Source organism: Ahaetulla prasina, chromosome 12 (genome assembly GCF_028640845.1).
Source record: "Ahaetulla prasina isolate Xishuangbanna chromosome 12, ASM2864084v1, whole genome shotgun sequence".
Lineage (NCBI taxonomy): Eukaryota > Metazoa > Chordata > Lepidosauria > Squamata > Colubridae > Ahaetulla > Ahaetulla prasina.
This window is the reverse complement of record NC_080550.1, coordinates 1927663-1950501: the sequence shown is the minus strand read 5'-3', so window position 1 is coordinate 1950501 and position 22839 is coordinate 1927663. Positions and strand designations below refer to the sequence as shown.

The window sequence follows — 22839 nt, the reverse complement described above, 5'->3', positions numbered from 1 at the left end:
CCCCGTGACCTACCAGCAGTGTGAGAATGACTCACGCCATGCTTGTAGCAAGCCCACCCCCTTTAGCTGTGGCTCTTAAAAGCAGGAAGAATAAGGGGAGCGTCTTCCTGGACATATGTATTCTTTTCATTGGTCCTAACTCCTAGCTAGGCCTGCCATTAAACTTCTCAAATGATGAAGCATCCAAGAGAGAAGTAACGGTATTACTTCCGATGGCATTTGGAAAGTTCCCTATACAGTATGAGACAATTCACGTAACCTACAGTAACAGTATGCTGATCTTTCTAAGTCCACCCACCCCCCAGCAAATGATTTTATCAAGGAATATTGAGGGCTTTTCCCCCCCATAAAGTGGACAATTCACTTTATGCATTTATTCCTTTTTAGGGAATAGAGCATTGGCAGCTTTGGTTTGTTTTATCTGGACTTGGTTTGAGAGCAATGGGTGACTTGCACCCTTTTCTCTCTGGAAGCAATAAGATCTCCGGAACTTGGTAAAGCTTACTAGCCCTTGTCTTTTCTCTGATCAGGATCAGTTCTCTGCTGTTGAGTTTCTTGATTTCACTTTGGAAACTAGCTAGAATTTTATCTGGCTAAGGAAGATCAGATTTGCAGTGATTGGAAGGATAAACGCTACCAAGATCGTACTGAGATACAGCAAGTGACCAGCAAAGTCCCTTTGGCTAATTTGCTGCACTTATGCAGATAGCAAGAAGATTAAAAGCTTTGATCTCACGCACCCGTTGCATGACAGGCCTGTGCGAGAGGGCTCCACATTATCTGTCTGTGCACCACAACGCATGTAAAGAGCATGCAGTTGTCAAGAATAAGTAGAAAGCCATTTGGGGCTCTTACTAAAGCTTTTAGCAAAACGGTTTCAAAGTCAAAACGTGTGTCAGAATTTCACTTTTCAGTTCATTGTGCGCTGACTTTCTTAGCCTGAGAAAGTCTACACCCCATCATCAGCAAACAGAGATGCTCTTAAGATCATCTGCTCTTTCAACTTCCACTTAAGCTAGTTTATTGTCATGCCAGTACATGGTCAGCACTAAATTGGTGCTAGATAAAAGTCAACAGAATTCAAGAGGGGTTAGACTTAGTCTTAGACCATTTGTGGGAAGGTAAGAACTATACTGTTCCGTGCACCTTTGGCGTTGAGTCATGCCGGCCACATGACCACGGAGACGTCTTCGGACAGCGCTGGCTCTTTGGCTTTGAAACGGAGATGAGCACCGCCCCCTAAAGGCGGGAACGACGAGCACGTATGTGCGAGGGGAACCTTTACTTTACCTTTAAGAACTGTAGGTTGATCGCTCTCTTGACTCCACCCCCAGCTTTAGCTGCTCTCCTCCTACAGTAGATGTTATCTTAGCAGGTATATCAATAGACAGGAAAGAGTTCCCTAAACTTAATTTTCTTCAGATGTCCTGGGCTTCAGTTCCTCTAAGCCATATGAAAATTACAGCAAAGAAGGGAAGCTCTCAGGCCTTCCAAGGTCCAAGTGGACATCTTTCCCAGCAATATCTGGAGATGCTGGTGAACAGTTCTGAAGTTGGCTTCCTCCAGAGTAGTGCTGGCCTTAACCTGCGTTGTTCCTGAAGAGAACAAAGTTAACCTTGACCCCAAGGTAGACCCAGTTTTCTGGATGAGCTCCGTCACTTAGAGATGCCCCTTCCCTTTGGTTGGGTATCTTGTTGGGTGAACAGATCCCCCGTTCCTTGTAGAGAGACATTTTTTAATCTGGTCGGGAAAGATGAAACAAGCACTAAGGCTGCCTTCACAGCTCAACATGGCCTGCATCAGAAGAAGCATCAAATTCTTGCATTTGTTAGAAACCGGGATAGCTCAGGCAGTAGAGAAGCCTGTTATTAGAACACAGAGCCTGCAATTACTGCAGGTTCGAGCCCAGCCCAAGGTTGACTCAGCCTTCCACCCTTTATAAGGTAGGTAAAATGAGGACCCAGATTGTTGGGGGGGCAATAAGTTGACTTTGTAAAAAAAAAAATATACAAATAGAATGAGACTATTGCCTTATACATTGTAAGCCGCCCTGAGTCTTCGGAGAAGGGCGGGGTATAAATGTAAACAAAAAAACAACAACACCAAACCTATCATAGATAGCAGGCAGAGTGCGGAAGGATCTACACAAGAAAGAATCTCAAATTCTAGAAAGATGTTCCTCAGTCAGAAACATTGCAGAAAAGCTGTCTTGATCCCTTTAAAATGTCTCTTAGGCCAAGCATTTTGCTTGGCCTTGATTCAGCAAATATTCTTTATTTACACAGAAGATTTAAACCCCTGTACACCAGAACATCATTTTAAGAATGAAAAAGGACTTAATTTCATTAGCTGAAATAACCGCTGGTGAGACAGACAGCAGGAGACAAACCAACCCCTTTTGCTATAATATCAGAGTGCTTAAAATGGTCACTTTCACTAGGGGTCATCTAGAATTGCCCACCCAAGTCCTTCTTTACTTTATTTGAATGACAGCATTGTCATTGCTAAGAAGATTGATGGATCGATTGCTGGGTGGGCATGCATCTATTTTCTCACATTGTGGATGGGTTGGGTTGGGACTGCCTCTCCCCCAATTCCCAGATCCCGTGTGGGATGGTGTGTGTGTGTATGTGACCAGTGAGAGTTGTAGTGCTAAGATGCTTGGAGAGAACCAGTTTTAACTTCTCGGCTGCAGACCAATTTTTACAATATTCAGATTTTGCAGGGCGAATTGTTTTCATAGCATTAAAAAAAACCCCGCAGTGTGGAAAGCTGGAGTTGGACTACAGTTTTAATTGATACTAAATCGATGTTGCTGCTTTCTTTCTTTTTCTTTAATGTGGAGACTAAACATCTTCCAGAATTGGTGGGAGACCAAAAAAAGAATAAAAAAAGGAAAAGTCGTCCTCAGCACTTAGATTTAAGACTGCAGCCCTAAGCATGCTTCCTTCTCATTCTCTAAAATCAAAGTCACTTAGGAGGCAGGATGAGCCATAGATGTGAAAATTCATCTCGGGCTACAGTATTTCCCACTTAGAAACGCCAGCCTGCTGCAGGCTGATAGATTCCACCCTTTCGAGTTCTTTAAACTTAAAAATAAGTAATTTTTTTAAATAAAAATTCCCTGGGCATTGTATCCCTTTGGCCTGATGGAGCTGTTTGGAGGTTTTTGAGCCCTCTGCGTCCAAGCAAGGGAAGGGAAGAGAGGCCGAGATCTGTGTTAGTAGAAGGAGGGAGGGTGGGAGGGAGGACTCTACCTTCTGCAGTTGCTGTACCTTTAAATGCAAGAAGCTGGAGCTGAAAGGGGGGGGGCGAGAGACAGAGATGCTGGACTCCCTTCCCCTTAATAAGCCACTGTCCATCTAGTGGGGAGAAGAAGAGGGCGAGGGGACCCAATGAGTCGGGGGTCCAGGGCGAGGGAGGAGGCCGGAACGATGCGAGGCGCTCCTCGCCCCTCCCCGCTCGGAGCTCCAGCAAAGGAGCCCCCTTCCCCCCCGCCGGTCTTCCGCCTCTTCCGCCTCCCGCATCCCTGCCTTCTGCCGCCACCCGGCTGGTGCCAGGGCCCCCTCCCCAAAGGACAGCGCTGAAGGCCGCCATGGGGCAGCTCTGCCCGCCCGCCAGCCGGAGCCGAAGCGAGTGAGCTTCGAGGCGCAGCGGGGTGGGGCGGCCGGGGAAGCGTGGGGAAGAGAATGAAAACAGTCCTTGGGGGGGGGCCGAGGGAGACGGAGCGCGCGCGTGTGTGTGTGTGTTTGTCTGTGTGCGAGTGAGTGAGTGGGGGGGGGGGCGAGAGAGTGCGTGAGATCGAGACGGTCACAGACACTGCATTGCTGCTGACCCGGAGGCTCTGCCGCGAACACGCCGCGGGCAAAATGCTGCTTTGCCCAGGAACGGCGGAGCAATTGTGCCAGCCGAGCGGCAGCAGCGGCGGCGGCAGCAGCAGCAGCAGGTGGAAGGCACCGCGGGGGCTGTGAGACCCTTTGTCTGGTCTGTGGCGTTGCTTTCCCGCTTCCTCCCCCCCCCTCCTGCCAATCCAGGAGCCCCCCCTCCTTATATGTTGGCCGTTAGCCTTTGCCCGCGCCGCCCCCTCCCCTCTCTGCCTCTTTCCCGGGGCGGCTCGAAAGGACCCCCGTCGGCGCCCCCCGGCCCGGCCAGCTCTGCCCCTCCCGGCCCCCGGAACTCTTGCTGCTCCGCGGGCCCAGGAGGGCTGTCTTTCCCCCGGCAGTAAGGCAGGAGGAGACGGATCCGGAACCGCTCCCCCCTCCCGCCTCTGGAGAGAATGTGCCAGCGGCCAAGCCCGGCTCCCTCGGCGGCTCTGGGCGTTTGGTGCATCGTTTAAGGGGGCGGTTTTTTGTTTCCCCGGCTTTCGCCTCCCCCCCCCCCGCCCCACCTTTTTGAGAATTTGCGAACTGCGTTACATGCATGTCCAGTGGGGGAAGGTTTAATTTTGACGATGGAGGGTCCTACTGTGGAGGTTGGGAGGACGGCAAGGCTCACGGCCACGGCATCTGCACCGGCCCGAAGGGGCAAGGCGAGTATGCGGGCTCCTGGAGTCACGGCTTCGAAGTGCTGGGCGTCTACACCTGGCCCAGCGGGAACACCTATCAGGGCACCTGGGCGCAAGGGAAGCGCCACGGCATCGGCGTGGAGAGCAAAGGCAAGTGGGTGTACCGAGGCGAATGGACTCACGGCTTTAAGGGACGCTACGGGGTGCGCGAGTGCACCGGCAACGGGGCCAAGTACGAAGGCACCTGGAGCAACGGACTGCAGGATGGCTACGGAACAGAGACCTACTCGGATGGAGGTAAGCGGCGGCTTCCCCACCTTCTCCTGCCGGCTGAAGCCTGCACGCAGCCTTTTTGGACCCACCTGCTGGGTGGGGATGTTTTCGAAAGGAGGAGGAGGAGGAGGAGGAGGAGGAGGAGGAGGAGGGCATGAGGTCTCAGGCCTTGCCCTGCGTTGCTAACCCCGGGTGTCCGCCGGAATTAAATCTTGCTGGCTGAAAGGAAGGCCCTTTTCCAAGCCGGGTTTGCAGGCTGGAGACTGGCTCAGACTCCTCCTCGTTCAGCTAAGAGAATCTCTGCTTCTCCACCTAACCCAGGACTGATTAGGCATAAACAAGATGGGGGTCAGTAAATGGATCTGTGTGTGTGTGTGTGCGCACACGCGTGTGGGTGCAAAGAGTTCCCTTTCCTGGTTCTGAAGGCTGCAGGATCCAGGGAGGGTTGTGGGAAAGGAGGAGAGGGATTGCAATCAGAAATAAGGCAGGTTCCCCTTCCTGCTGTGAGGGGGGGGGGCATTTTGGAAAGGGCTGGTATAAAACTCCTTCAAGGGATAGGTGGCTTCTGTTCAATATTATGAGATTTGCTTAGGAAAAAACCTCTCTGTGGATTCGGTCTTCTAGACCAGATCTGGGTGCCTGCCGTTTTGTTCCTCCTCTTCAGCATCTACCTCATGAGACAACCATTTCTGAAAAGGTCTAGGCCTCCATTCACCACACGGCTAACCCTACAGGATACGATGGGGAGGAAGGGTTAAAATCTTGCCCTTAAAAAACCCCTGCCTTGGCCAAGCAATTGTCTCCAGGGTCAAAGTGTATTGCAATTTTCTTCTCTTTTTTTAATTTCCCTCCAAGTCTGGCGCTCCACTCCATGGGTCCGCAGTTCATCTGGTAACCGGTTGCAATTTGCAGAAGATTCGTCTTGTTGCGAATGTGTGGCTGGGTGTATGTGGAGCACCCAGAGGCTGATAGGAACAGCTGCTTCTTGGCTTCGGGAAGAAGCTTTAGGGGTTATTGCAGAAGGAAGGTGGAGATGTGGACTGACTAAGCGGAAGCAAAATTAGCAAAGGCCAATGGAAGAGAGAAAACCAGGAGGACCAATGGAAGATTAAGGTCTCGCACAGAGCAGCTTTCCTCTGGAATGGCCTGAATCACTCTGTCTCTCCGGTTAAGTGGCTGTTTCCTCCGCTAACCTTTTGGTGTGCAGGCGCCAGGCCTACTTATCACATCCCTGGAGGAAAGCGGCGGGCAGGTCCTTGGTCTTAATGTCACGTATCAGCCTCTATAAATGCAATCCTTCCTTTTTTCCTTTCTGCCTCCCTCTCTCTCCTCCCCCCCCCCCCCACATGCCTGCTTTCGAGTGAGAGCCGTGCTCAGCTGAGACTACATCCTCCGCTTTTCACAGGCCCTGCGGGAAGAGATCGGGAAAGGAAAGGCCGAAGGGAAAATGTATTTCTGTGAAATAGAATTTGCTGATTGGAAGCAAAGAGGGGAGGGCAGGAACCGAGCAAACTTTATTTGATTTTTTTACAAAGGCAGGTGGCTGGGTCTGGGCATCCGTTTTGTGACCTGCACTTGCAGTGAAGCGAGGCAGGGAAGCCGAATGGGAGACACTCTTTGTCTTTTGCTGTATTTACATGGCTTATATCATCCCCCACCTCCCCCCAGAAATCTTCATTCTCAGTGCCTGGGTTTCTCTGAACTCGGGGCTGAAGCTCAGCCTGCATTTAATATCTCTGAGTGAATCCTCTAAAACTGCGCTTCCTGATCTGGTGCCCTGAAGGAACGTTGGGAGTTCAGTGTCTGGAATTTCCGCCCGGTGGGCTGCCAGGCTAAGGAATCTTAGTTCCCGGGTGGGTACTAGAAGGAGGAAGGCGAGCTGGAAGTATTCTTGGCCTACCCATGCCTTTATGCAGAAGCCATGCGGGCACGATTGTACAAGTACTGCAGTGCTGCAATCCCCAATGAAACCTGAGGAAAAAAAATGCATATATTCAACCAAAGAGGAGATAAATGTGCAGAGCCTCCATAACTTCGACGAGCCCGCGGCCTGCTTCAAAACCGGAAAGAATCAGACAAACAAACCTCAAATTGATGGTGAAAATTGACTATGGGGATTTGGAAAAATTCTACCCACGGAGAGCTAGTTTGTGGGGAACATTTAGGGTGTGGAGTGGTTCTGATCCCACTGGTGGTCAGCCCGGAAAGGGGGCTGCACAGAGCCCTCAAATTTATGTCCCGCTCAAATTCTCATTTCTCCTATTTTGTTCCTTTATTTTCATGACGGTGACCAAGGGAAAAGAACCCATTTGAATTGTTGAAAAGGGAAAGGGAGGTCCCACTGAGTATGAAATCTCTCTTGACCAGAGCCTCTTCTCTAGGCCTCCTGACAGTGACTTAGCAAACCTCCTACCTCTGGACGGTAGCCTTCCAGATGTACGAGGGGTAATTGCATTACACTGGGAAAGGATGGCTCTCCAGCTGCCATTCAAAACGGAGGCAGCTCCTGGAAATTAAGATTCCTGTAGCTCCTCAACCCATCTGCTGGGAGCCTTGTTGCTTCCTGAGATGTCAAAAATAATCTACCATATGCCATTTTTAAAAACTACAGACAGACATCAGTCTAATAAGCAGCTCCACCTGTGCTGAGGATTTAGTAATATAAAAATAAAAGCTGTTGTGCCTCAACTCAAAAGTCTAGGAGATCTGGGCAAACCCCATCCAGAGGCCTTCCCTTTGTTGTCAAACCAGGAAGGACTGAAGGCCCACATCCCTTAACTTGCTGTTGGAATAAAGGCTCTCTTTTTCCCCAGTGGATATGGGAAAACCTCACAGTCGGGAGAGGTTTGTACCCTGGCATTCCCACACTGCAATTCCCGATGTTTGGCCATTCGTCTCACACCCAACCTGTTCACAGATCCTTTCAGTTTGAGTTGGGGTTTCAGAAGCAAAACAGGGGTGACTCTCGTGGAAATGGATAAGAGAAGCCCCAGCTGTAGGTTTTTTCCGGGGCATCAGTGTAACACAGCTCAGGCCTCCCCCTCCCTCCCCCACCCACCACTCCTCTTTTCTGATCCAGATCCAATCTCTGGATCTCATAATATTTATCTTCACTCAAGCCCACATTGTGTGAAGTGCATACATAATATCCCATCCTCCTGTTGGGGAGAAGAGAGGATGGTTTTCCTAGACCTGCTTCCTTGTGTGTAGATAAAAGGTTGACTTTGTGACCCCTCCTTCCTTCTCTCCCTCCCTCTCTCTTCCTTGTCTCTCGGCATTTCCAGCAGCGCCATTTCTATCCTGAAAAGTGGGTCTCCATCATCCCAAAGTCCATTTTCACATTTCCAGGACACAAATCATTGGAGCAGCCCAAACAATAAGAGAGGAAGTGAAGGAGAGTAGTCCTCCATTTATAGGTCTCAGAATCACAGTCTGCTTTATTTATTTTTATTTTAAAAAGCCTTCCAGCAATTCATGTGTCCTCACAATCTCTATTTTAGCTGCTTTGTATTTGGAAGTTCAAGCATAGCTGGCAGAACAATAGCAAAAGAGCCCCACTCCTGGAAATGATAAAACAAGGCTGTAGTAATTGAGTCAGGCTGACGCAAGTGATTCGGATTAACCGAGCCGGATCCCACAGAATCTTTAAGGCAACTTCAGTTGAATGTCCCACAACGTGAGCTTTTAAAAACAGGCATTTCCTTCTTCAAATCCTTTTCACGTCTCAGGACCTTGGAGAGCACCTAACTCCCAGTCGTGCTGAAAGGATGTGCCTGAACTAAGCATTTTGGCCCTACAGCACCATAGGGCACTTTACAACCACAATTGAGCTCAAAATTTCTGTGGCTAAAGTGAGACAGCTGCTAAGTGAGTCTGCCCCATTTTATGACCTCTCTTGCCCCAGCTGTTAAGTGAATCACGGCAGCTGTTAAGTTAGTAACTCAGTTGTTAAGTAAATCTGGCTTTCCCATTGACTTTGCTTGTCAAGACGGTCATCAAAGGTAGCCACATGACCTCAGGACCTTGCATCCAAATTTTGATTATGTGACCCTGGGGATGCTGCAAAGGTCGTAAGTATGAAAAACGGTCATGTCACTTTTTTCAGTGCTGTTGTAACTTTGAATAGTCACTAAACGAACTGTTGCAAGTCAAGGAAGACCTGCACTTTCTCTGCTCATTGAAGCCTCCCTTTCTGAAATGGGTGAAGGCCAGGATGCTTGGCCTGTTGGGACTGTGGTTCTCCAGAATCTTAGCCAGCACGGCCTTTATCCACGTTTGTTGCCAATCTTGGGAGTTACAGTCTCAACACACAGCATCAAGATGCGGGAGCTGCTCTCTTTTCAATCCCATGTGAAGCTACGACACATCCAGGTGGCAGCTGTGAAGACAGTTGCAAATCGATGTCAAGAGGTGTGTCAGGTGTGCTTTAATCCCTTGTAGTCCACGTGGTGTCAGTTTCATCCTTCCGTGGCCCCTGGGGGTCCAGCAAGCATGGGATAACTCTGAAGCATAAGAGAGGAAGAAGAGCTACAAGGGTTCCTCTAGTGCTTTTTTTGTGGGCGGTGAAACGAGCAGTTTGTGGGATCTTTGATAGGCCACCATAAATGACTGCACTGAAAGTCACAAGGGTTCTTCCTTTGCATCAGAAGGTGAGAGATTGGGAGCGGAGTCCATGCTCTGCAGACCATAGATGAATCTCAGGGTATTCATCTGAGATTGTGGTGTGTGGTGCCCCAATGACTGAGGCTGGGCAAAAAATTACATTTGATTAAAGTTAAAAGTGATAAGAAGACTGCCCTTGGATTTAATTCTCTGCACACACACACCCATCATGCTCAAATGCTGCAGTCCAGGATTTCTGGTGGGGTGGGGGGTTGACAGCCCCCAAAACTGTCCAGCACCGCACCATGTTGGGAAAGATTCTTGTAAAGAACATCCAGTTTTCTTATCTCTCAGCTATGTTTTTCAGGAAGGCAGCATTACATTAAAACCGATGCAAGTTTTTAATGTAAATTGGTGCTTTCCAACTTTGGCAGCTTTAAGGTGTTGTGAACTTCAACTCCCAGAATTCCCAGAATATTGGAAGTTTGAGGGCCGTTTGGGAAAGGGTGCCCTGCGAGAGGCACTTGTCTCTCTCGCCATGCCTCTCTGTATTTCGAGGCTTCTACAGAGATTAAGAGCTTAGTTTAACTGAGAAATGGGGCAAGATTAGAGAGTTTATGATGAGGATTACTGAATTTGATGATTAGCAAAGAGAAAGGGAGAGGGAGAGAGAGAAAATTAGGCAGATTCTCCTGTACTTTGTCCAGGAAGCATATTAGAATTAATTAGCTCAATGGATTGAGAAGCTTTCAGCATTCTGTCTGCTTGAGGATCCAACTTTGAACGGGAAGCCCTGATCCTGGATCTCAAGGGTAGAGCAGATGGTGGACCCAGTTCCTTTCACAACTGGGAGCAGGTGTAGCATGTTGCACTGGACAGAGCAGCTGGTGAGGAAATCCATGTAGAGACAGTGCTTGGCTTACAACAGTTTGTTCAGTGACCTTTTGAGGTTATAACAGCACTTAAAAATGTGACTCATGACCTTTTCACACAATCGTTGCAGCATCCCCATGGTTAGCAACTGCCTCATATTTATGACAGTCGTCGTGTCCCGGGGTCATTGTAATCCCCTTTTGCAAATCTTCCGGCAAGCAAGGTCAATGGGGAAGCTGTGTTACCAAACTTAACCACAAATGCAAATAATAATAATAATAATAAAAATGGGGCAAAACTCATTTAACAGCTGTCTCACTTAGCAACAGCAACTTTGGCCTTAACTGTGGTGGTAAGTCGAGGACTATCTGTACTGGCCTGCCATGTAAGTTTATTACTCCTCTCTGATAAGAAATAATTGGAGGATCAAAATCAGAATAGAGCTGGAAGGGACCTTGGAGATCTTCTAGTCCAGGAAGGAGATCCTGCACCATTTCAGACAAGGGACTGTCCAGTCTCTTCTTAAAAGCCTCCAGGGACGAAGCACCCACAACGTCTGAAGGCAACTTCTCTTCCATTGATGGATTGCTTCTCACTGTGAGGAAGTTTCTCCTCAATTCCAGGTGGTTTCAACCTCAGGTTCCAAGCGTGGTGCCGAACATCCTTTCCCCTCCCCCCCCCACCAAAGATGCTGTGAGGTTCTTGGGCACAGCTGGCCCATGTGGCAGCGACGTTCCCCTGGGGCACACGGAGCTCCTGGGAATCCAGGCCCCGTGCCCTCTAAGCCACTTGCTTCTGTAGTATTGCCATAGATACGGCTCGCTCTGGTTCAGCTGCTCCTGAATCATTCTGGCGAGGCCTGCCTGGATCGCCCACACGGCTGCCGTGGCAGAGAGACGATCCGTTTGCTGCTCAGCCTCTCATATCGGGGGGGGGGAGGCTACAGGTAGTCCTCAACTTACAACAGTTCATTTAGTGACCTTTGGAAGTTGCAACTGCATTGAAAAAAGTCAGTTATGACCATGTTTCACATGACCGTTGCAGCATCCCCAGGGTTGCGACCAGCGGTGGGATTCAAGTAATTTAACAACCGGTTCTCTGCCCTAATGATTTCTTCCAACAACCAGTTCACCAAACTGCTCAGAAAGTTAACAACCGGTTCTCCCGAAGTGGTGCGAACTGGCTGAATCCCACCACTGGTTGTGACCTTCCGACAAGCAAAGTCAATGGGGAAGCCCGATTCCCTTCACAACTGTTACTAACTGAACAGCTGGGGCAAGCAAGGTCGTAAAATGGGGCAAAACTCACTTAACAACCGTCTCACTTAGCAACAGAAATTTTGGGCCCAATTGTGTGGTCATAAGCTGAGGACCACCTGTCCTGGTGGAAGAATCATACCAGTTCATAGCAAGCGGTGAAGGGCGATCACTTGGGTTGGAAGGCACTCCAGTCCAGCCCATCTTTTCCCTAGACCACAATGGCTTGTTGCGTGATCTTGGTTGATCTTGGTTGCTGTGTGGAAGCGTGTCTGGGAAGCCTGCAGGACGACTTGGCTTCAGTTGAGCAAGAGAAATTTGTGACCAGTCCTGGCTACCTGGGTCTGGATGGGAGCAAACGATGGCATATTTTTGGTGATCGTACAACGAGGTCATCATCTGCAAAAGATGCCACGCGATTTGCCTTGAAACTCCATCAGTGTGTACAGGAGAGGGATGATGATGGGCCCGGTCAGTTGTCCTTCGCTTCCTTCCATAAATGGCCACTCAGGAAAATCAATTCCTGGCTTAGAACTGAAGGGAGTTGCTTGTAGTTTGGACAAGTACTTGCTCACCTTTATGTACTGCTGAGTTTCTCAACGTGTGTGGACTTCAGTTCCCAGAATCCCCAGCCAGAATGGGTACAGTGATGTCCAAGCAGCCTTCCACGCAGGTCCGGGTTTCAACTTTCATAACGCACTAACTTTAACCTTGAGACCATTTCTCAAAACAGATCTTTCAGGCCAAGTCTCCTCATGCAGGAAATAAAATTAAAAATTGATGACCTTGTCTAAAGGGAAGATGGTAGACAGACAGACTCAGGGGGAAAGAAAAAGGGAAAATAAACCTTAATCCATATTCAAAAGCCAAGTTAACTTCACAATGGAGAAGCCTGGGTGTTTCGGTTCGATTATCAAATCCATCTCCCATCAGGCCAGAAACTTTCTGGCTAATCCTGAGCAGAGACAGTGTCTTCGGACTCAAAATCCTTATCTGGTAAATGAATTCGACCATGTCCTCACAGGCTGTGGCCAAAAAGAAAAAGAAAAAAAAGAATAGGTGACTCTTCTAGTACTACAAAAATAGAATCAGTTATTACTGAGTTCAGAAGTGTCTCCAAACAGGCCTTAGAATCATATTCTATGTTCTGAAACTTGGATGATACGTAGCAAGACTACCCAACTCTCCCTTGTGGAAACGGATGAAAACAAGCCTTTTCGTTCTCTCTGGAGAGTACAAAGCAGTAAGCTACACATATTTCAACAAACAAAAGAAAATGCTGGAAGAATATTGTCCCTAAATACGGTATAGTGCAAAAGAATACATTAAGCAGGTTTTTTTCCTGATCCAGCTTCCAAGCCCATTAAGGAAGGTTGCAGAAAGACCTTCCCGGATAGCTACCTCTCCCTCCCTCCCTCCCTCCCTTCCTTCCTTCCCTCCTTCCTTGCATCTGTCCCTCCATTAGCAGTGCTTGAGAGTGAATGTCAGTCCTTGAGTAGTAATTAAATGGCACCACACAAACATTCACACTGACACATAATATTAGCTAAGCGTGGGAAGAGCAAATAGGAACAATAAGATTTGCGGGACTAAAAACAAGTTTAAAAATAATTAAGGGAAAATACACACACACACACACACACACACACACACACACACACACCCCTACCTCGGCTTCAGGACAGCTCAGCATAGTCAGTAGAGACAGAATCCTCACTGTGAGGACCCTGGACTGGGAGGATAGAGCAGCCTCGCCTGTCCAGCTATGCTATTTTATGCCTCAGAACAGATACTGGTATTGGGTAAAGAACAGCTATTGGTGTTATGGCAGAGGGGAAGCCTGGCTCTTGCTGTATCTGCTTGCTATGTAGAGACAGAGACAGACAGACAGACAGACAGACAGACAGACAGACAGACAGACAGACAGACAGACCGACCGACCGACCGACCGCATGCATGGGCATATTTTAACCATCTCTGCTTTTCAATGGCTTGTAAGCTCAGAGCAAGTCCCCACCCTGTCCTTTTTCAGCCAAGATGTTCTGTGTTTGCAACGCCACTTCTCAACTGCCCCTTTTCCCTGAAACAAGGTTGGCTTCCCCAACCACCATTGGAGGCCGACGGAGCAGACCCCCCCTCCCCGGGCCCTGCCACTCAGAAATCCAGATTGAAGTTCTGGAGTAAATTGGCGTGTGGTGGTTTCCCTTTGCACGCTCAACAACATTGCAAGCCAAAGTCTCCTGCCATTGTCTTCCTGGCATTCTTTTCCCCCTGGGTTCGCCCTGGCCCAGATCCTGGCTTTCTCAGCTCCCCTGTGCCAATGACTTCTTCTTCATATTCACGAGGGCATCTAAAGTTCTTGCTCAGCTCCCAGAGAAATATTCTCCATGGTTCTTCAGATACAACACTATATTCTTTTACTATCACCGTGTCTTCCTTCTTCACCTCAGGGTCTCTCTTTAATCCTTACTCCAAGCAGAGAGGAGCTGTGCCAACACCTCTGCCTTCAGCGTGAGTCTCCTTGGCACCTGCTGCCCGCCAGCCTCTGGAGGGGGAGAATTCAGTGCCTTGGCCTCTTTCAAAGCAGTAGGTGTCAAGGATATCCCCACCCCTTTCCTTTCTTTTCCTTTCCAGGCCAGGCCAGGCCAGGTGGCGAGTCACCTGGAATGTAAGTGAAGCAGCTAGGAGGCAGAGTAAGAAGAGAAGAGAAACAAGACATTCAGTGGCAAAGATTCCTAATCATGTCCTCTTCATACATGGGGACCCAAGAAGGGGACACCAGGGTGGTGTATTGGACCATTGAGTCACAGGAGAATAACCTGGATCTCAGGCCAAGAAGAGATTCCATTCTGGCCGGATTCATCCAACCTTACCCACCATCAAGCCACGTTTTGGCTGAGGGCATTGTGTGATCACGAGCAACAACTGGGGATGCAACTCTGTTTATGACCTCAGCTCTTGATTAGCCTTCAATGCCTCAGCAACTTTTTCTTTTTGCTGCATTAGTTGCCCATCTGTTGCTCCTCTTCCTTGCTCCATTTGAATTATCCACCCATGGCTCTTATTTATTAAATTTATATGCCGCCCATCAAAACAGAAACAAAGACAACTCCTGGGAAAAAAGGCATTCAGTGATTCTTATATGATCCACTTTCTCTGGTTCAGGGGATGGTGTGTTGGTCAACGTGGAGGCCCAACATTTTCCCCATTTCCTGGAGAATTGCTGGGCACTTTTTTTTTTATTTGAATTTATATCCCGCCCTTCTCCGAAGACTCAGGGCGGCTTACACTATGTCAAGCAATAGACTTCATCCATTTGTATAATTATATACAAAGTCAACTTATTGCCCCCCAACAATCTGGGTCCTCATTTTACCTACCTTATAAGGGATGGAAGGCTGAGTCAACCTTGGGCCTGGTGGGACTAGAACCTGCAGTAATTGCAAGCAGCTGCTGTTAATAACAGACTGTCTTACCAGTCTGAGCCACCAGAGGCCCTTGAGTCAACAATCTTGACAAAAGCTACGTATTCCTCCCCACCCACTTAAATCCACCTGAGTGCCAAGGGCTTCTGACAAATGGATTTGCCCAACACAGAAATACTTGTTTTGGGGTTTAACATGGCTTGTAAACCCAACCATTGTGGATCCCTTCTAAAATGAGTGTATTGTAAGAACTCAGCTGACTGTGGCTTATTCATCCAAATCTTGGTGAGGCAACCATGATGAGTGAACCAATTTCTGAGACTTCCTTAAGATGCATTTCCACCTAAGAAGGGCCTTTCATAAAGTTAATTGATAGTTTCCTGTGGAGTCCTTGGTGCTTCTTGATCCTTGTCTTCTATTGATAGTTTCCTGTTTAAAGATTCAGCTTGGTTTGTCCTTTCCCTGACCAGCATTTGGGGATTATCCCTAAATTACCCTTCAATTAATCAGCTTTTATCTCTTCATCATCCACTTGGAGGGAAGAGGGACACTGTGTCATTAACATTTTTCAACTGGATGTGCAAAGATCTTTCTGTTATAGTGAAACGAGCAAGATTGCAGGTTTTGGGACCCATGAAAGTGCAACAGATGTTGTTATTTCGTCTCTTCTTATTAGGGAATAGGAAGAGATAATTTAGGATTTCCTGCCTTTGGGAAGCTTGATTGGCTGAAGATGAACAGATGCACCAGGGAGCCACTGCCAGCAAACTGCCTTGTCCCAACCCTGATAAATAAATGTAACTGCAAGTCACAGTAGAAAGTTACCCTGTCCACACCTGACTGCCTGTTTGTTGCTGGAATGAATTCACAATTCATTTGTGAATGAAAGTTCACAAAATACTCACATCCCAGATTTTAAAAATGGCACCACAAAAAGGAATAGCACAGAAAATGCTGGAATGCAGCAATTAAGGGGGAAGAAGTCTGAGCATTCCCTGTCATAAGCGAGTGAACAAATCATGGCATCTCCCGAGATGTGTGAAAAACAGAGGAATTGCACTTTCATTTTCTAAAAGCAGCTTGACCTGGTCTGTGCCTAAGCCCCCGTTACTTTTTGTTCTCTTAGTCTCTCCCTTACAAAAGCTGTCTGCTTTTATCTGTTATTTGACCGTTGAATCTGTACGTCTTTGTGTCGTGCGTATAGGACTGAGCAGAACCTTTAAATTTATTCACAACACTAGACTTGTTTGCGGGTGGAATAATAGCTGGTGGCTAGTTGAAATAAGATAAACGTAAACTTCATTTGAAGCTGTATTGTTTCTTTCCAGGAATGGCCTTGCAGCTTCTTGAACTCTGGTGCACCACCATTTTTGTTTTGACCCAGTAACGCAGCTGAACCTGGCAAAGCTTTTCATTCCACTCCTCTTCTGTTTGTCCAATAGGTTTCTGTTGAGAATGGGTCATGGTCCTTTCCATGGTTGTGGGGAAGGGAAGGGTGCCACAATGCTCCCATGTAATACCTCTCCTGCACAGGCTGCACTGGTTACCGGTGGTCTTCCGGGTGCAGTTCAAGGTGTTGGTTATCACCTTTAAAGCGCTCCATGGCTTGGGACCGGGATATTTACGGGACCGCCTACTGCCACCAATAGCCTCCCATCGCCCCGTGCGCTCCCATAGGGAGGGCCTCCTCAGGGTGCCGTCAGTCAAACAATGCCGACTGGCGACCCCCAGGGGGAGGGCCTTCTCTGTGGGGGCTCCTGCCCTTTGGAATGAACTGCCTCCGGGGTTGCGTCAACTCCCCGACCTCCGGACTTTTAAACGCGAGCTCAAGACTTGTTATTCCATTGTGAGGGGCTAGCCTAACGAAATTTTAATGGGAGCTTTTATGATGGTTTTTACCCTAGTTTTAATTTTTAGCCAAATTTTAGAATTAGTTTTTTTTAATAGGTTTTTAACTTTTGTTTATTGCTATGTTGTTTTATATTGGCTGTGAACCGCCCTGAGTCCTTCGGGAGAAGGGCGGTATAAAAATTTAATAAATTAAAAAAATAATAATAAATAAATAAAAATAATAAAAGGGAGGGAGGGCAAGTGAGATGAGCAAAAGCTGTAGGAGCTTTTTGGAGTTGGTGACTCTTAGCTTAGGTTAGGGAGAGAATGCAGGAGCAAGAATAACTGTGTTGATGGGTTGGGGCAGTGATGGGATTCAGCCAGTTCGCACCACTTCGGGAGAACCGGTTGTTAACTTTCTGAGCAGTTTGGCAAACTGGTTGTTGGAAGAAATCATTACGGATGTCGTGTCCCACTCCTCCGCTGACGACCGGGCCAGGGAAATCCGAATCAGGCGTGCCTCTGCAGCTCTGCCAAAGTCCTAGCAAAGTTCTCAAGGCAGGCAGGAGACCAGAAAGTGACTTCAGCAAGATATATTAGACTTTGCCTGACTCAGAGAATGCCAGAAAGCAGATCCTTTATATAGGCCATGGGGTGTGGCTCCATGACTCAGCACTTATCCAGGCCTGCCCCTCCCTTCCTTCTGTTGCCGCCGCCTATCAATTCTTCTGAAGCGAGGGTCACTCCAGTCTGCAGCTGTTGGTAATTGACCTTCCTCAGGCTCACATGCTGTGGGGGAGGGGGAGGGGTCTAGTTGCTCTGTTTGCCTGGGCATGGAGCCAGAGCTGGGGGCTGGAGGTACTTCTTCCTCCTCAGCCTGTCTGGGCATGGAGCCAGGGCTGGGGCCGGGAGGCATACTAGGACATTCCTCAGCATTCGGAAGCAGATAAGAAGGCCCCGGCTGCGGTGAAAGTGGGCGAGACACAACAACGGCAGAGAACCGGTTGTTAAATTACTTGAATCCCACCACTGGTTGGGGGGTACTAAGCATCAGGGGCCACTGAGCAAAGAGATTGAATGAAGAGACCAGGTCTCCTTCCAGAACTTTGCAGATGTTCCTTTGGATTCCTCCTTCCTGCACGACTGCTTTGGCAGCACTAAATTCAAGCCCTCACATGACTTCAGCCCAGGGAGAGGTCATGGTGAAAACCTGCCTCCTAGGCTGCAGTCACAGATAATGAGACAAATCACAGGGGCGGGGGGGGGGGAGTCATGGCTTGATCCAGAATTTGCTGGAAGACTGTCAAAAATATCTATGTAAGCTGGGCTGAGGTGCTCCTTGGAGACGAACGGGATGTAAACAGGATGAAGAACTTCTAAGATACTGTTGGTAAGCAGATGCTAGGAGGTGCAGAGTACTGACCCCTGCTGGACCAGCCAGGAACTGCTCTGCGGTGGGTTTTCAGCAACAAGAGCCCTGGCACAGCCCCCCTCTCGCCCACCCACAGCCACCTGTCAAAAGCTTCATCCCACGTTCTGGTGGCAAATGATTTTGGCTCCGCTTGCTGAGCCGAATTGCCCTCCCCCACTCCCAACCTGCAAAAGGAATCTCAATCCCTTCCAGAAATGGAAGTGTGGACAAAATCCTTCTCCCCAGCTGCACAAAAGGCAGCTGAGGGGTCCTTGGTGCTCTCTGAGCTTGGTTGCTTTCCAGGCATTTCATTACCCAAACTAGGGAACATCATCCGTGCTAGTTTTAAGAAGAAGCTGCTTTTACAATAGAAATGAGAAATTTTCTGCCAGTGAGAGCAATCAACTGATGGAACAGGAGTTGCCTTCGGAAGTTGTGGGAGCTTCATCACTGGAGGCTTTCAAGGAGAGACTGGACAGCCCTCTGTCAGAAACGGTGGAGGGTCTTTTGCTTGGGTATGGGGTTGGACTGGATGACCTGGAAGGTCCCTTGTAACTCTGTTTATCTATCTAAGTTGAAATGTACCATGAACTCAAATGTAATGGAATGTCCTGAAGGCTGTGGGGCAAGGATATGCGTGGCCCCACAGCCCCATGCCACCACGGGGGACATTGTGGCTGAGAAGGCTTGGTTGTGACTCTCTTTCCTTTCCTTTCCCCCCGCTTACTCGCAGGGACATACCAAGGCCAGTGGGCCGGAGGGATGCGTCAGGGCTACGGCGTTCGGCAGAGTGTCCCATACGGCATGGCTGCGGTTATCCGGTCGCCATTAAGAACATCAATCAACTCTTTGCGCAGCGAACACACCAATGGCACGGCATTGCACCCCGATGCGTCCCCTGCCGTGGCCGGGAGCCCCGCTGTCTCAAGGGGGGGATTTGTCCTGATGGCCCACAGCGACGCGGAGATCCTGAAGAGCAAGAAGAAGGGCATTTTCCGGCGTTCCTTGCTGAGTGGCCTCAAGTTGCGCAAATCCGAGTCCAAGAGCTCGCTCGCCAGCCAGCGGAGCAAGCAGAGTTCCTTCCGCAGCGAGGCAGGCATGAGCACCGTGAGCTCCACCGCCAGCGATATCAACTCCACCATCAGCCTGGGCGAAGCCGAGACCGAGATCTCTGTGATCGAGGATGACATTGATGCCACCACCACCGAGATTTACGTGGGTGAGTGGAAGAACGACAAGAGGTCCGGCTTCGGCATCAGCCAGCGCTCCGACGGCCTCAAGTACGAAGGGGAGTGGGCCACCAACAAGCGCCATGGCTACGGTTGCATGACCTTCCCCGACGGCACGAAGGAAGAGGGGAAGTACAAGCAGAACATTCTTGTCAGCGGCAAACGGAAGAACCTCATCCCCTTGAGGGCCAGCAAGATCCGTGAGAAGGTGGACCGGGCTGTGGAGGCAGCCGAGCGGGCAGCCACCATCGCCAAGCAGAAAGCGGAGATTGCAGCTTCCAGGTAGGTCCTTGGCAATGGCCCTGGGGGTTGACCAGTGGGGAGAAAGAGGGGGAGGAGACGTGCGTTCTTGTGGTTAGCGTTTTTGAAAGGGTGAGTTTGGGATCCATTCTTTAGATCCTCCATAGAATCTGAGTTTGCAACACCTGGTGAATAGCGCTGATGGAGAACCGGTGGAATTCTGTTTCCAGTAAGTTGGAGGAGGCTTTATGTAGATTTTTTGCTGAGTTGGTCCATGTGCAACTTGCAAGCTGCCTAGTCCTCTGTGACGGTCTATTGGAAACTCAACTCAGTTATGGGATTCAGCAACCATATCGTGACAGCATCTCTTCTCCTCAGCTAGGAGACGGAAAGTAAACAAGGGAACAGCAGCAGTTCCTTGAGTGGCATCATCTAAATCAGAGCTCGGAATCTATCACCGTCTGGGAACAATTTGCTGGGAGGGCTTCTTTTTCCCTTGATACAATCACCGTCTGTGTTAAAACTTCCTGCTGGGTGAATCCTTTGCTTGAATCCACTCCCATCTATTAAAAAACCAAAGTTTTATCCTTGGTGCTTTTCAATGGTGCAACGGACCAAATTCTACAGAGCCAGGAGTGTGCAGGCTAACTACTTCTCGGGCAATTCTTTCGCTCAGCATAATGATGGGGAGTAAGTTGCTTAGCATAAACTTGGAGTTTTGCAAGAATGCAGGAGAGTGCCTTGGATTGCGATCACCCATGCTCGCATCTCTTGCATTTGCCCTGCCTGGAGAAATTGGGGCTCTGCTTCTCCTCTCAGGGTCTGAAAACCCCATGAGCCAATAAAAGAGAAAGGGCTCCATCCTCTTTAAGTTGTGTTTTGTTTTTTTTAAGCATGTAGGGTGCTTTAGAGTGCAGATTCTCCAGCAGATGTAGCACCACTAATTTAACTTCTTGTCCCATGTTAGTGGGAAATTGTGCCATCGACAACATTTCGGCAATGCAATCAGGAATGTTAATTTAAGGAGGCAGAATGGCCAGGCCTGGCTTACAGATGGACGATTGAAGAGAAGACTTTCTGTTAGCACTTAACAGGTGGTGGCGTTAATAGCAATATTATCATGCATGACAGTTGTCAAAGCCTTTGGATGTGTGAATAAGTAATGTAAGAAAAGAAGTGAGGTGTCTTTCTCTTCTCTTTCTCGCTCTGTAAGATATTTATTGATTCACCTTTCTGTGTCATTCCATGCACCAAATGGATTCTGCTCCCTAGCATGTATTCTTACCTGGCCACCACAGAGCTTGGATTAATGGGAAGCGTATTTGAAGTTCTTCTCATTCTAGACATCTGGGCTGAATTATTGAGAGAGAAGGACACCCGTTTACAGCCAAGAGTAATAGAGAAAAGTGTTCTCAACAAGAGGAGAAATATAGATACACCTTCTTCCTAGAGTAAGACTAAGACTAAAGTCCGTGCTCTGGTTTGGGCAAAATCTGTCTGAGGTTGCACGCAAGGAAGAAGCTCAAGACTCAATTGAGATGATTAGAGAGAGTCAAAGTTTCAGGCAAAAAACAGTCAGGCAGGTATCCCACCTTAACCTATTTTAGAGGGGAGAGGGAGTGTCTAGTAATGCAGACACTTAAATAGGATGATGGCCATCTTCCAACGCTTGAAGGGCCGAGCACGTATGAAGTGGTGTTTGTCAACCCCACGAAACCAGGTAAATCTTCCAGCACTGCAAATGAGTTGTGTTTCAGAAACACAAAGGTCATTTAACATTTGCTCACCCTCTTTCTGGCAGCTTCCTCACAAGGACCTCTCTGACATTATCCTGGCCCAGTCTGGACATTCAGACGACCCCAAGAGAGTTGAATTGAGATACAAGTACAGTGGAGAACTGTATGAATGGCACGTAAATTAGAGGGCATCTCTGGTTGGGTTACATCAGAAAGGTCTCAGAAGAGGCTCTGTCCTTCTGTCCGTCTTTGCTGTCTCTAAGACTTGTGGACTTCAACCCCCGGAATTCTTCAGCCAGCCATTGGGAATCTTGGGAGTTGAAGTCCACAAGTCTTAAGGATGCCAAGTTTGGCAACCAATGTCTGTGGGTACCCTAAAGAGGGTGAGACAAAGGCCTGCAATTGTTGGTGAAGAAGAGGCTCAGAGCAGCTTTGGTTTTTCGGCAGACTCGAGAAATGTTGTTTTCGAAGCTGCCACAGTCAGAAAGACACCTGCGGAAGGACACCTTTCCAGACGACAGATGTTCCCTGACTGATGACATTCCCCTGGGGGAGAGCAGGGGGCTCTTTTCTCAATGCACACAAGCCCAGCAGAGGAGGGGGTTGGAAAAGGCTCCATCCCCGCTACCCCCAACCCCAGTGAAATAAATTGCTCTGCTTGCCGAGGCTCCTGTGCAGAGCTCCTCCTCCTCCTCCTCCTCCTCCTCCCCCTCCTCGTTCACTGCTACAGAATACCAAAATAGTTCTGCAGGGTTTGCCCATCCTCAGCGCCTGGTCGGGAAGAAAAACCTGATGGCTGGGCAGCCTTTGCCGATTGGATTCGCTCTCCCAGTCCCTAGAACGACGTCTGGGGTACTTTATATGGGGTCTGCCCTGCTAAGGGGTCCCCCAAAGCTGAAGAGGTTGGAAGCGGGGCGAAGGAGGGAGCGTTTGGCGCAGAACGTTCTGTCCCTGTGCTCAATTGGTGTTTTTCGACAACAAGGCCAGATGGAAGCCGACAGAAGTGGAGCGGCGGGGTAGCGAGACAGGAAGGAGGCAGGCAGAGGCTCCGGTGATTCATCTTTGGCGAGGCGCTCCTTTTTCGGAGAAGGAGGTCAAGGCAGGGAAAGGGAAAGGGCCAGCCGTGTGCAAGAGAGAGAAATGGGATTCTTACCCCACACACACACACACACATCTGGGACAAATATCCTCCTCCTCTAGCAATCCTCTTTTCTTATTGCTTCTTTTCCTTCTCTTGCTTGTCTTCCTCCTCCTCCTCCTCCTCCAGTAATCCTTCTCCTATTGTTCCTCCTCCTCCCCCCTCTCTGCCAAGCATCTTTCCTGCTGTCTCAGCCCCCATCCACCCCACCCCCAGCTTGGCACAGACAAGGCTGCTCAGTCGGTCTCCCTTATGGCAGGCCCTCGGCTACTAACCCTGCCAGTTTAGTTGCAGGGTGGAAAGACTGGGTGGCCCCTGAGTG

The 22839-nt window shown here is 48.9% G+C and overlaps 1 protein-coding gene across 1 annotated transcript in view; it reads left to right on the top strand.

Moving 5' to 3' along the window:
* Positions 1-4419: 4419 nt before the first annotated feature.
* Positions 4420-22839, top strand: part of JPH3 (junctophilin 3) — a 36081-nt gene continuing 17661 nt past the window's right edge. The window contains exons 1-2 of the mRNA XM_058155189.1: positions 4420-4801; positions 18908-19685. Coding sequence (XP_058011172.1) covers positions 4420-4801; positions 18908-19685 — 1160 coding nt within the window. The remainder of the gene's footprint in view (positions 4802-18907; positions 19686-22839) is intronic.